At 37.8% G+C, this 14,281-nt stretch overlaps 2 protein-coding genes across 2 annotated transcripts in view; both read left to right on the top strand.

Annotated features, from left to right (window-relative positions):
* Positions 1 to 14,281, top strand: part of sdt (MAGUK p55 family member stardust) — a 150,341-nt gene that overhangs the window by 107,319 nt on the left and 28,741 nt on the right. The window contains exon 14 of the mRNA XM_089246404.1: positions 13,341 to 13,505. Coding sequence (XP_089102530.1) covers positions 13,341 to 13,505 — 165 coding nt within the window. The remainder of the gene's footprint in view (positions 1 to 13,340; positions 13,506 to 14,281) is intronic.
* On the top strand, positions 2,231 to 8,570 carry LOC149074129 (uncharacterized). Its single transcript, XM_089246686.1, has 3 exons — positions 2,231 to 2,344; positions 3,710 to 4,010; positions 8,074 to 8,570. Exons 1-3 carry the CDS (start codon positions 2,231 to 2,233, stop codon positions 8,568 to 8,570), a joined length of 912 nt encoding a protein of 303 aa, XP_089102812.1.

Raw genomic sequence — 14,281 nt, 5'->3', positions numbered from 1 at the left:
CAGGTGGGAATAGCCTTATGTATAGGTGCATCAGATTATGCCATTGGAGTGCACTTCACCAAATCAACAACAACAAACTTGAACCACTTGGTTTTTTCTTAAGAAAGCTGAGTAAGGCAGAGGAAAAGTACAGTGCCTATGACCAAGAATTGCTGGCTACATTCACTGTTACTAAACATTTCCAATTCGTGTTTGAGGGAAGAAAATTTTTCATACTCACTGACCATTGGTCATTAATATTTGCCTCCAATCAAAAACCCCAAAAAATCTTTTCCTCGACAGACATAACAACTTTCGTTAATTTCACAATTTATGACTGACATTCGTTACGTAAAAGATTCTGACACAATTAAGTTGTTAATGCTCGCTCTCAAATAAGTTCCATCTAACTATCAAGCCAAATTAATTATGAAGCTATCGCTAAAGCACAGATGACCGATCTAGACTCATTGCCTGAGTTGTAGATTAACTCTTCATTACAACTTGAGAAGCTTCTCCTACTTGGAACTTCAGCCAATGTTTTATGCAACATTTCTGATGGAAGAGTCAGACCATATATACCAAAGAACTTTTGATTAAAAGTCTTCAAGGTAACCCATAGACTTTCTCGTATCCAAAAGGGAAAGCAATGCAACAACTCATTACTGAATGCTTCATCTGGCCGTCAGTCAAAAAAGACTGTAAAACATAGGTGACATCATGCATACCAAGTCAATGGATGAAAGTGCAGCATCACACAGTTAGCGACTCATGGGCATTCTTGCTACTGAATGCAAGGCTCGATCACATACATATCAATATCATCAGACCACTTCCACCAAGCCAAAACAACCGATGCACAATTATGACGATTGTCAGATTTCCATGCCTATCACAAATATCTCATTGCAAGATCTTTTGTGTCAAGTTGGATTTCCTGCTTCAGCATGCCTAGCAGAATTACAACAGACAATTTGAGGCAAAGTTATTTGAAGAACTGGAGCATCTGATAGGGATACAAAAATGTTGAATGGCATCATTTAATCTTCAAGCAATCCAGTCTCAAAATGTACGTCTACTTCCGTTCCATTCACGATCGGTCACGTGATGTTGATCACCAGTTGACAACCTTCCTGTTGTTAACTGATCTGCATGTAATTTTTTTTAAATGAAATTCTAAATGTCTCATGAAGTCTTGTAGATTGAGACTAAAAAATAGCTACCACTTCAACAGTCACGAGTGATACCTGTACATTGCCGAAAAATTCCTCCGATGATTTGATTCCTTACTTGCTGAGTGAGATGGCCAAGTCCTCTTTCTTCGTCAGTTTGGCTTTACATCATCGGTTTGGCTAGTACATGTCATATCCTTCGCCGATCACTTCTTACTCTACTATTGGATACTGATAGCTAGTTATCGGACTTGATCTTCATGATATATTTCTACAATTCATCATTTCAGAATAGTTTGATTCAGAATCATGTTTGCGACTAAAAAATTGAACTTCTTTATTGACAAGAGGAAAAGAGATACTCAATGAGGTATGGACTTCCAGTTTTCTGGTGGGAACCATTCATTTTGAATTAATTGTGTGAATTTGTGATTAGAAAAAATATGTTAATTGAAGATTTGTTTTTAATGCAACTGAAAATTTAATTGTAATTCCAATTACAGAAACATATGGGGCACTAGGTAGCCCAGGTCGATAAGATGCTTGCCTAAAGTACCAAAGGATGTTTAGAGGCGTTGCGAGTTTGATACCTGGTTCGTCCTTGTCAGAAAACTTTCCTGACATAGGGGTAGAATAGAAACGGCGACATGACCACAGAAAAAATTGTTACCGCAGGGAGTCCCACATCAAGGGGTTAGTGCACCAACCTCTCGATGAGTATAAAAAAAAAGCAAGCCTGCCGTTTGGAATCGGCAATAAATTGTAGGTCCCGGGGTCTAATTAGCCCTCGTGTGCTGAAAATGACCGTGGTGCGAAAAAATTATCAATTACAGAAACATATTCTCAAACTTATTTCAAAAATTGCAATAAAGTAATTGAGATAAAATCTTGTCTGCTTTAACATGGAAATTTTCGCCTGGGCATGTAATCCTGCGAGAGGTTACAAAACATCAACTCACATGTTTATACGCAGAGATGCCATGAAGCCTCCGCTCCAGTGCACCTATGATAGCCCTTTTCAGGTGATGCAGTGGACGTCAAAATACTTCGTGCTCCTAATAAAAGGAAAACACGAAACAATGTCCATAGATCAACTGAAGCCAGTATTTTTGCTGCAAGAAGATACTCTGGTACCAGTGAACCCTCAACCAGTGATGACGACCACTGAAACTATAACTCGTAGTGGGAGGAAAGTTTGATTCCCTGATCGATATCAATCATGACTGAAGTCACTGGTGGGGGAAGTACTGCAGAGTCTGTGATCAAATAAAATCTGATAACAACTGGCAGTACAGGTGTCTGTTGAAGAAGGAAAGAACAAAAAAAGTCTTTTCCTCTCTTTTGGAAACACTTTCCACAAAAGAGCAACAACAGCAACACAACATCAAGGTGCACACGTAAAAAATGTGTTCCGTCCAATTTTAGTTGCATTCATTGTCATTATATTCAATAGTAAATTATGTTAATCCCAATTGTATATTAAAGTATAAATATGTTCTCACTGGAGTTGCTTCATATGAATAACATGAGAGTATCCTTTTGATGTGTGTATCAATGTAGCGTTTGGCCCTCCATCATCATCGCCATGTGCCACAGTGCTGACATCATGGCTGGATTAACCCATATGAAGGCCCTAAGCACTCATAATTTTGTTGCTTCCCCCTTCCTTTTACCGCATGGCCCTGGACCTCATGACAATTTGATCTGTTTAAAATTTTCGAGGAGCCATTATCAGTTCAAATACATTTTTCTTTTGTAAAATGATAAGCAGTTACTTTTTTAGGAGGGAGGGTTCAGAAAAATATTTTTCTCTCGGGGGGGGGGGGGGGGCCTCTGATACTACAGGTTGGTAAGTGCCACAGAAGCCTTATGACAATATGATCTAATTAAAATTTTAGAATTTAGGAGAGTAAGTATGCAAATTGATAGGGCGGGTAGGGGTGGGGCCTCAGTAATCGTGGTGTCTACTTTGCAGTAAAATGTTCAATTTGAGAAACATGGGCAGACAAGCTCTCCAGAGCCGTTCCAAACATCTGAAGTCAGTTGAGTGTTGTAAACAACCCCAGATTACCAAGCTTTTTGGTTCTAGTGCTAACGTGAGTCAACGACAAAGAATTGTGAAGTGAAACCAAATACATCTTTGACTAATTATGTCACAAAGGAAACAGTGCTGAAAGCTGAAATCTTGTGGAGATTGAAAATTAGTGATGTCTCACTCATCCTATAATGGATTCAAGGATGTGGGGGGGGGGGAAGATTTTCAGAGTAATGTTTTGAGACAGTGATATTGCAAAAAATATTAGCATAAGTAGCTCAAAGATTGCTTACATGATCACATTTGGTGTGGCACCATACTTTTATTCCTCTCTGTTGAAAGACATTTCAAGATCTTTTTTTTGTGTTGTGCATTGATAAAGCCTCTAATAAGGTGGTACAAAAGGAGAAAATGGACATTATTATTAGATATAGGCCAGATAATTCTTCTGAAGTCAAAGTTAGATACCTTAAATCTGTTTTTCTTGGCCATTTATTTTACTGCCCTTGACTTGTGTCAAAAGTTTCACGAAGCAACAGTGGATTTGAGGTTGGACCAACTTTTGCAAATCTCAATGGATGGGCCGTATGTAAATCTGAAATTTTGGAAGCTTCTGCATGATGAATTAAATGAAAACAAATGTTGCTCATTACTGAACACAGGCACATGCAGTTTGCATATTGTTCATGGAGCTTTCCAAACTGGGTGCATAGCATCAACCTGGAAATCGGGCACATTTTTTCAGTTAATATACAGATCGTTTAAAGACAGTCCTGCATGGCATGCAGATTTTATTGTAGTAGCAAATAGCAATATATTTCCTTGTAAATTCTGCCAGATACGTTGGATTGAGAATGTTGCTGTTGCTAAAAGGGCAATGTAAAGAAGTACTATGAAGAAAAAGAAAAGAATTGCTGAAAACTCTCTCTGTGTTGACAGTATTGACGAGGCATGCCAAGATAAACTCCTATTGGCCAAAATATCATTTTATATATCTGTTGGCAATATTTTGTATTCGTTTCTAAAATTTTTCGAGAGCCCTTCACCCATACTTCCTTTTCTACACTCATTGCCATAAAAATTTACGCACCCAGAAGAAGTCGTCAAAATGAAACGAAATTTTACACATGTAAGTACTACGTGGATATAAGTAAGTGATTAGAAAATCCAAGAAAAAGGATCATTTATTGCAGGAAAAAGTACAGATGAACAGAAGTTTTTGTACTCTGTTGGACCCCCTCTAGCGCGAATGTCCTCATTCCGCCAACGTGCTTGTTATTCGAATCAAACTTTCTCATAGGAAATTATGGAAGCTTTGATAATTCGTTCCATAATTATTCATTCATATGGGAATGAGTAATATAAAACCGTCATTTATTCAGTAATGCAATACAATAATATAATAAATAGCACAATAAAATATTTAAAAAATAATGATGCCATAAATAAATACACAATACAACAGTGTGTGTGTGTTCACAAGTTTACTCTAAATGACCAGAGAGAGGACGACTATTGTTTAGGACGACTTACGCACTGCAATTGCACTCATCGTCTGTAAACACACACTTATTCTTTTTCATTACTTAACAATGAAACCCTATCTATGACTCTTGCTTTTGCCTCTTTTTTTCTTTTAATACAAATATAATGCCACATCAGGCAAAATGCCCAACAAGGTGGCTAAGAAAAGGATGCCCATAACAATTTTGGATGTCATGTACTTTAAAAATACATCAACCCAATTAAAAATGCAATTGCGAACAATATACACTCATTGCCATAAAAATTTGCGCACCCAGAAGAAGTCGTCAAAATGAAACAAAATTTTACACATGTAAGTACTACGTGGATATAAGTAAGTGATTAGAAAATCCAAGAAAAAGGATCATTTATTGCAGGAAAAAGTACAGATGAACAGAAGTTTTAGTACTCTGTTGGACCCCCTCTAGCGCGAATGCACGATGCGATACAAGCGGGCATTGAGGCATACAAGTTCCGTATGATGTCATGAGACATCTCATTCCACAGTTGCTTTAAATGCGCTTCTAGTTCGACCAACCTCGTAGGGTGTCCAACTTGCCGTCCCAAATGATCCCAGATATGCTCGATTGGTGACAAATCTGGGGATAGAGCAGGCCAGGGAAGGGTGGTAATGTGGCGGAGGCAGTCTTGTGACATCCTTGCTGTGTGTGGCCTAGCATTGTCTTGTTGAAAAATGGCTCCTGGGAGCCCTGCCATGAGTGGCAACACATGTGGCTGAAGGATGTTATGGGCGTACCGCTGGGCTATCATTGTGCCATGGATCAATATCAGGGGTGACCGTGTATTGTAAGCAATAGCACCCCATACCATGACACCAGCTGTGGGAGCAGTGTGTCGCTGTAAAGCGAAGGCAGGATTGAAGCGTTCACCACGGGGCCTCCACACACGAACACGATTGTCATCACTGCTCAAGTTGAATCTCGATTCGTCACTGAAGACGACCTGGTTGCATTCCGTTGCAGTCCAATCCCATTGTGCCCGACACCACTCCAAACGGAGGCGTTGGTGGGTGGGTGTCATTGGCAGCACACGTAATGGGCGCCGCGATACCAGATGTCCTTCAGCCAGGCACCTTGCGATGGTTCGGGAAGACACAGGGGCCCGTAGTGAAGCTGCTGCCTGCATCTGGATAGCGGCCAATGAGGCAGTTGGCTCTACGCGTGCATTTCGGATGATATGACGGCCTTCTCAACGACTGGTCTGTTGAGGGCGTCCTGAACCTGGTCGCCGTGTAAATGATGTCTCTTCTGTCCACTGGTCCCAACACCTCCTCACAGTAAAATAAGAACGGCCTAGTTGACGAGCTACTCGCCGAGCTGACCACCCAGCTTCCAACCTCCCGATGATTCTTCCCCTATCGAACTCTGACAACTGCTCATATGGTCTTCGACGGCGGCGTAACGGCATGTCTACCTCAGCATTTCCTTTGCAAACGATTAAATACACTCCAGCAAGCTCTGCTTACCTGTTTTATACTCCAAGGAGAACGAAGTTCAACGCCCTCTAGTGGCATTACGCAATGCGCAATCACGCTGCATTTCTAATCATTTGCATATCTGCCCGACATGTACCTTCAGGCCAACTTTCGTTTTGATCCCACAATTATTTCTTGGTGCGCAAATTTTTATGGCAATGAGTGTATATAGCTCTTTGGCTTAATTGTTAAGAGGATTAATGGCACTATTCATCAAGAATGAGGTACTCAGAGAAGCCCCAACTCTGATGAAGTTAATAAAAACAGATGTGTCTTTCAATTAAAGCGTAAAAGAAAAATGATGAAATTGATATGCACTCATGTCCATAAATTAAGGATAATGCCAGCTCCGGCAAATGAGGGTTCAGAAACAAAACAAACATTACTTATTCATAAACAAAAGATAAAGAACAAAAACGATGGTGTATGTATGATACCATTCATAAAAACTATGATTTTTGCTCCCTGGAGCAATTGTAAAAAATATCTCATTTACAAAGACCTACTATTACATGGTTGGTATGATGGTTAATACATTGTATGTCTCCTGTGCGATGAAATGCAGTCCGTACAACGCCTAGGCATGCTGAGTATCAAATTATCGATCACTCCACTCAGCAAGCAATGCTCTCCGAAGTTTCGGTACACATGTAGGAGGTGGTTGACGGGCTGCAACTCGTCGGCCAAGCATGTCCCACACATGCTCTATCGGATTCAAGTCAGGTGAGAATGCTGGCCATTCCATACGGGTTATATCCTCAGATTCAAGGCATTCGTTTACGATGTTTGCTCGGTGAGGACGGGCGTCGTCATCCATAAACACAAATTTTGCGCCCATGGCACACCTAAACAAACGTACATGTTGTTCCAGAATGATGTCCCGATAAATTTGGGCTTTCATAGTTCCGGTTTGAACATGCAGATCTGTTCTGGAACCCAGTATAATTCCACCCCAAACGAGCAATGCTGCACCACCGCAACAGTGTCGTTCAATGATGTTGTCTTGGTGGTAACGGGTACCTGGCGTTCTCCGTATGAAAGTCCGACGTGAATCAGACTGCAAGCTAAACCTGGACTCGTCGGAAAACATCACACAAGCCCACTGTGACGATGTCCACATTGCATGTTCTCTACTCCAGGCTAATCGCTGCCGACAGTGAGTTGCCGTGAGCGGAACACATCTGACATGCCTGCGAGCATATAGACCAATATCTCCCAAACGTCTGTACACGGTTTGCCTTGAAACTGTGGTACCCGCGGCTTCAGATAGCTGACGAGACAGGTCAGATGCTGTGCTCCGTCTGTTTCTTTTGGCAGTTACTACCAAATACCGGTCTTCATTCGGCGTTGTAACTCTGGGGTGACCTGTACTGTAACGTCTACTGACATTTCCATTAAGGCGGCCAATAATTCTACCACGTAAAAAATCATCCACATGCGTCCTCTGTGTCATAACTATTCGCTTATGGCACTGAGCTCCTTACAGAACTCTTGTGAACAATTTTACTTCTTTGCCACCATTCCTTATATACCCCCCTCTTACACTCTCGTCATTGTGACATACTATCGGCATCACCTGGTGGCTTCCTGAAATTTGCATATCATTCTTGCAGATGTGTGTGATAATTCTACAGGTTAAATTTTTACTTTCGATTTCGATTTCCGTGTGATTCTGAATTATCCTTAATTTATGGACATGAGTGTATATAGGTATTGCTGCTAGAAGTTTTTGAAAAAAAGTGGTGCATCTGATCATGAAAAAATGAATGTTTCACTGATTGTAAAAATTTTCTAGTTAGGATGACAAGAAAGGTTATTCAAAGCAGTACATTCAAGTTTTGTGTTGTACGATCGATGTCTCTATTTAGATCCTAAATTATCACATTCCAATTCTGTATTGTGTGAAAAAAGGATGGATCTTTTGCAACTTCTCCTTGAAAATAATATATTGACAACAGTATCAGCAGATAGTGCAAAACAGCAGTTTGTAGAGGTTGTCAACAAAGTGAAAACGGAATGGAAAGACATTTTCGCTATATTTTCAGCTAAAGGGACAAAACTAGATGTATTTTTTTCCACTCTTTTAGACAAAGATGATGAGAGATTCAAAGGCATCTGGCAAGTCATAAAAGTATCCCTTACATTGTCACATGGCAATGCATCTGCTGAATTTTCCATTAACAAGGATATGCTTGTAGAAAATCTCAATGAGTCATCACTTGTAGCTCTCCGTACAACATATGATGCAGTGAAATCATTTGAGAGCATGCTATCTGTAGAAATCGCCCCTGAGATGGTAAAAAGTGTGAAATCATCATGTAGTCGTTATCACCAAGCCCTCGAGGAAATGAAAAAAGAGGTGTAAAAAAAGAAGAAACAGAGATAATATGGCATTCATCATTTGAAACATCATTATCAATATTATAATCATCAAGAACAATTTCTCCAAACATTCTGCTATTTATTTTTAGATTCAGTAGTGGTTTCACTCTAAGCTTGTTTTCTGATTCAAACAATTGTCTCAGTGAGATGTGGTATTGGCTACCCGCCATTTGCCTATACAATCCAAATCTACTTTCCAAATTATCTGTTTGAAATTTCCCTGTTAAAATATACTTCAGATTCAATTCTGTGATACAGTACGAAGCTATTTCTAAAAGACTATACGTACTTAATTTTAATGCTGTGCGAGTTTCTTTGGTCAACATTCCAGTGGTACATTTCATGTTTTCCCAGTCATCTAACCAATCCAAAAAATAACTAAAAAATTTGACCTTTTTATCAGCCTGAAGACATGTTAATAGAGTTTGGTAATCATCATTATGTAAATGCCCCTTGTATGAAAATTTTACATTAACAATAGACCACCATGTCACAAATATTTTTATGAAATCTGCAGTACCTTTATAGTGCTCTAAGTTAAGATTCTGACCTATTTCACATAGAGCTTGAATGACATGCTCATTGAACACTTGTACCACCTAGCTCACATTCTGCTTTTCAAAGTTATTTGGATTGAGACTTTTGAACGACAGAGAATAACTGTACTTTACTAAATTGTCAACTTCAGCAGCATGCAACCGTCTCAAGGTTGACCATGAAGCTGTAGAAAATGTTTTGTCATCCGTGGATTCGCCAGTTTCAAAAAACTTGAATTTTGGATAAAACATACATGTTCCACTATTTTTCTGATTTACCCAATTATTGCGGACACATTTAAATATATGTACTGTGACAATCATATAAAATAATGGTTTGTTAGGTCGTAGTGGATTTGTATATACAGTTTGCAATTTTGATGGAGAGACAAACATAGAAGCAGCTTTCCGATTGATAGAATTATTATCTGTGATTATACATATTACATGAAAGCCCACATTTTCTAATTCTATGATAACATTTTTTGTGTATGCATACAAGATTTCAGCATCTATGTTCTTAACTGGTAAAACGTGTACCACATCTTTATAAGGGGACAGGATACTACTGATCATAAAAACATGGGCACTAGAAACAAAATCAGATGTTTGTGCTAGACCAATAATGCTTCCTCCTGAATAATCCACACATTGCTTTAAGTGAATTTCGTCTATCATCAAAACAACATTTTTGTCCGAATTTTTCAAAGTACCTGATTTTTGTTTTACATATGAACAAAATTTAGAATTTAGTTGCTCATGTTGAGGCTTTACATTATAAGAAGAACATACTCTTCTGATTGTGGATGGGTGAGGCATGATAAAAAATTGGGAATTACGAATAAATTTATATGCTTGAGGTGAAATAGTAAAAAGAAGAGAGGCAAACACCATTATGTCTGAGGAATATCGTTTAGAGTTAGGAGGGGCTATAAGCAATGACAATTGCTCTTTCATAAAAGATATACAACTCTCATTGAAAGTGTGAAATGCACCAGAACTTAAAATTGATATTACTAGATCAACTGCATCAAAAACATGATCAGGTGAATCAAGATTTTTCATGAAACTCAAAATGTTATTTACTTCATCAGTATTCGAAACCTTTAGTGGAAACTGCCAGTTGCCAAGTTTTTCCAGTTTGATGTTGTTACAGTACAGAGTGATGTTGAGACCATTAGAAATTACTATAGAACTCTGAATTGTTAGAGCAGGTGCATCGACAATGTGGCACAATAGAATTTCATTACCTCTGTTGATGACTGTCCAGTATACAGTGTCCAGAAATTCAATTTTGTTTGCAAATTCTGAGAGTGATGTAAATTGCTTGAGTTTTTCCAGTTCATCCTTCTGTCGAAGGCTTTCTTCAAGGGCAGCAAAGAAGTGTGCTTTCTTTATCTTCTGTCTCTTTGACTCTGGACTCACCCTTCTTGATGACGAAGGCTTTGATAAATAGGATGGCTGATTTGGAAACTGTGATGGTATAACTCCAGCCCTCAAATGTGGTCTTTCCAGCTTGACTCTTATGGAGACATTTTTTTTCTCATCAAAAGCCTCAGCATAGAACTGGAAGTCTTGCTCAAGAAAATGCCTTTCACAAACCTACAATACAAGATAAATTAGAAAAACTATAGAAGCAATCTCTCGTAAATAATATTAGGTAAATTGAAATGTCATGCACTTGCATGTCAATGCAATGAGATTTGTTGTTGATAGTTTTCGAAAACTTTCTCGTCCACAAACTTTTGCACACTTTGTCTTCCAAAATAAACTGTAATCATGTCTCTTCTATCAAAAAGTTACAAAATCTATTCATGCTAATGCCGCCACTACTTATATGAAGAAAAACCTCACACACACACACTGAGAATTTTTTTACCACAAATTCACAAATCAATGAGTCCTTGACTATGTCAACTAATTTCTTGTCAGTTTTCTTGGGTTAGTTGATAATAAATTTCAAATATTACTCACAGAACACATTAAATGGTAAAATAATACAGACTGCAAAATAAATTCAAGTGAATTTTTGCCTCATTAGTTCTTTAATCTGTGGCTTTTCTCAACTTGCTGTGTGTTGAGCGTTTGAAGTGGCAGGCATCTCAAAACATTAAAATGCTAAATTAAAGTATGGAAACACGATGGCAATGTTAAAAACTGATTATATTATTGAACATTGAGGCTATTCCCATGAATCCGTATGGCTCGAGAAAAAATAATTAAATCAAAATTCATACTTCAATCTTTAAACGCATTTTTCTCAATTTTTGTCGCTGTGAGCACAATATCTCATGAACTATGTTTCCTATTTCCTAAACAGGAATTTTTAATTACATGATGTATTTATCGCATGTCCTGTGTCGCCTTAAAAGCATAACATGCTTGATTAATAAATCATAATTAGTAGCTCACGACTCAGCCAACACACAAAACTGTCTAATTATTGTAATATCATGTGTGAAAAAATTATTAACCATTGAATAGCAACTCATTTCTTAGCAGGAAAACTTGAAAATTTCAGAATTAGGATAACTATACTGTGCATATAATTATTTGGTGCAATATTATAAATATTTGGTATTATATTTAGGAAATAATAATTCAAGCACACACAAAATAATGAATTGGAGAATCTTACCTTGCTATATTTTGTTAGCGTAAAATCTTTTCTGTTGATAGCTTTCGTCCATTTTGCTCTCACATCATCGTTGCAGGGGAAACTATAAACTTTAACTGAGGGCCCACTTTTATAATTTCCATTACATCGTGGAACGCAGCATGGGGTCAGCATCCTTAATTTAAAATTATCATTAAACTATAAAAATGATTTGAATGATCTTTTATAATGAAATTAAATCGAGACACGTGGCCACGAGCATCACCATCACATGCCAATGTCAAGTGTACAACTGGTTCTGTACACTGGACAATAGTGGATCTTCTGTTGCTGACGTCACGAACGATAGCGAAAGAGGTGCGCAGGCCATCTCAGTTTTTGAGGGTTACGGCAGTGGGCACAAAAAAGTCACCGAATTCTCCTTTGTGTACATGGTAGATACTCTGAATTTTACCATGAAATTAATACAAGAGAGCTGCCTCAGTAACTTCTTGCCTATAGCTGGTCTAGGATAGCAACTCAAGTATTTTTTGTCTTTTTTTTTTCATGTAAAACAACAAACATATTGGCTTGTTGAGTGGATTTCCTTTGTCTTCTCCATACCTTGATATACACCTCATATCCATCCTTATACAGCCATCATTTGGGGCAAGAGAGACGCACATGATTTAAAACTGAACATGATACACCTCTAATTGAGAATTGCTCAGGAAGGACAAATTAACACCTATCAAGGTGGTGTGTCCAATCCATCTGTGGTTATAGAGAGTCGCAAGGTGTAACCTGATGTGACAGTATGCATAGTAAAAATCTCTCATGATATTCTAGCAATTTTTGCTGCAGTGTGTTTTGATCATTCTTAGTCTCTGAAAATTCACTTTTTGTGTTAAAAAATTTTAACTGATTGAAAAATAATTCTTTCTAAGTGAATATATTTTCTTGCAAAATAGTGTGTATCAGGGCTGTAACTAGGATTTTTGCTAGCCCCACAACTTAAAATTCAATAATTTTATAACAGTGTTGTTTGTTCCTACCTAAAATTGCTGCCCGGGACTAAAATTGTTGCCCCACTTTTTCCGGCCCTGGTGTGTGTGTATAAAAAGCATAAAGAAAAAACATTATTAATGAAGATTGCTAATATTTTTTCTGTAGTCAAGATTGATGTAATTTGCATGATGCAATGCATATAAATTACATTGAATGTTTTTTAATTTGTTTTAATTTTTTATTTCCATGAAGGAAATTGATATATCATCCCCCCTTATGCTAGAAGCACAAATGTGCACTGTCCTTTTAGAAAAAAGAATTTGGGAAATGATGTTTGAATGCTCACTCTACTCGTATTACTCTATGAAAATTATTTTCCTAAAATTTTTTGTAACATCTGTTTCAATAGGGATACACATTCATGTTTCAGGCATGACTTAGATAGCAAAATAAGGTATCCAACAAGCTGATAAAAAAAAGAAGAAAAATTTTGCACGTTCGTGCTTCTAGCATGAAGGGACAATCACAAGGGGTTAACTGAATACTTCAGTTAACCACTTGCCATATAAAATTTTTTGTAGTTTCATCATTACATTTTTTATATTTATTTCAGACGTAGATGGTGAGACTGTTTTAACATATGAAGAAGTTGCACTGTATTACCCACATGCCAATAGTAAACGACCAGTTGTACTTATTGGACCTCCAAATATAGGACGGCATGAAATTAGGCAGCGTTTGATGGAAGACACAGAACGATTTGCTGCAGCCATTCCTCGTATGTTATATATTGGTTTCTTTTATGATTCTAAATTTGACATCTTTATTTTTACACCATATAGCTGAAATTCAGTGAACCCTTTGGTTTTAGACATTGTCAAATTTCTAGTAAAGTATTTGAAGAATTGCACTGCAATTTTTCAAGCATGTAAACTTAATGTTTGAACTCGAACTTTCAATGAACATTCAATCAGCACAAGATTCATTGAAAGACTGGTTATTTGTGGAGATGAAGATTACAAGGAAGAAACATTTTTTCTGTGCAAATCTCAATGGGGGGATGGGGGGTGAGCCGTATGTAAATCTGAAATTTTGGAAGCTCCTATATGATGAATTAAATGAAAACAAATGTTGCTCATTACTGAACACATGCAGTTTGCATATTGTTCATGGAGCTTTCCAAACTGGGTGCATAGCACCAACCTGAAAATTGGGCACATTTTTTCAGTCAATATACAGATCGTTTAAAGACAGTACTGCATGGCATGCAGATTTTATTGTAGTAGCAAATAGCAATGTAATCTTCATCTCCACAAATAACCAGTCTCTCAATGAATCTTGTATTGACAAGTGGAGAGGACATTTCTGTATGCATGTGGCCATCTGGTTGGCCTATGTCATTCACAAGCTATTAGTTGATTGTTGACGTCGTCCATGTATGGTGCCTTTCAACATATATATATATATATATATATACGCTCCAAGGTTGAAATATTCTATCTGCTTCCATAGCTTAGATGGTAGAGCACTCGTCCGGCAAGCAAGAGACCGGGG

This window comes from Pholcus phalangioides, unplaced genomic scaffold (assembly GCF_987345545.1).
Source record: "Pholcus phalangioides strain wild (caught in Gottingen) unplaced genomic scaffold, Ppha-v1.0 ptg000017l_1, whole genome shotgun sequence".
NCBI classification, from domain to species: domain Eukaryota; kingdom Metazoa; phylum Arthropoda; class Arachnida; order Araneae; family Pholcidae; genus Pholcus; species Pholcus phalangioides.
Note: the sequence above shows the minus strand (reverse complement) of the source record. Positions and strands in the feature narration are given on the sequence as shown.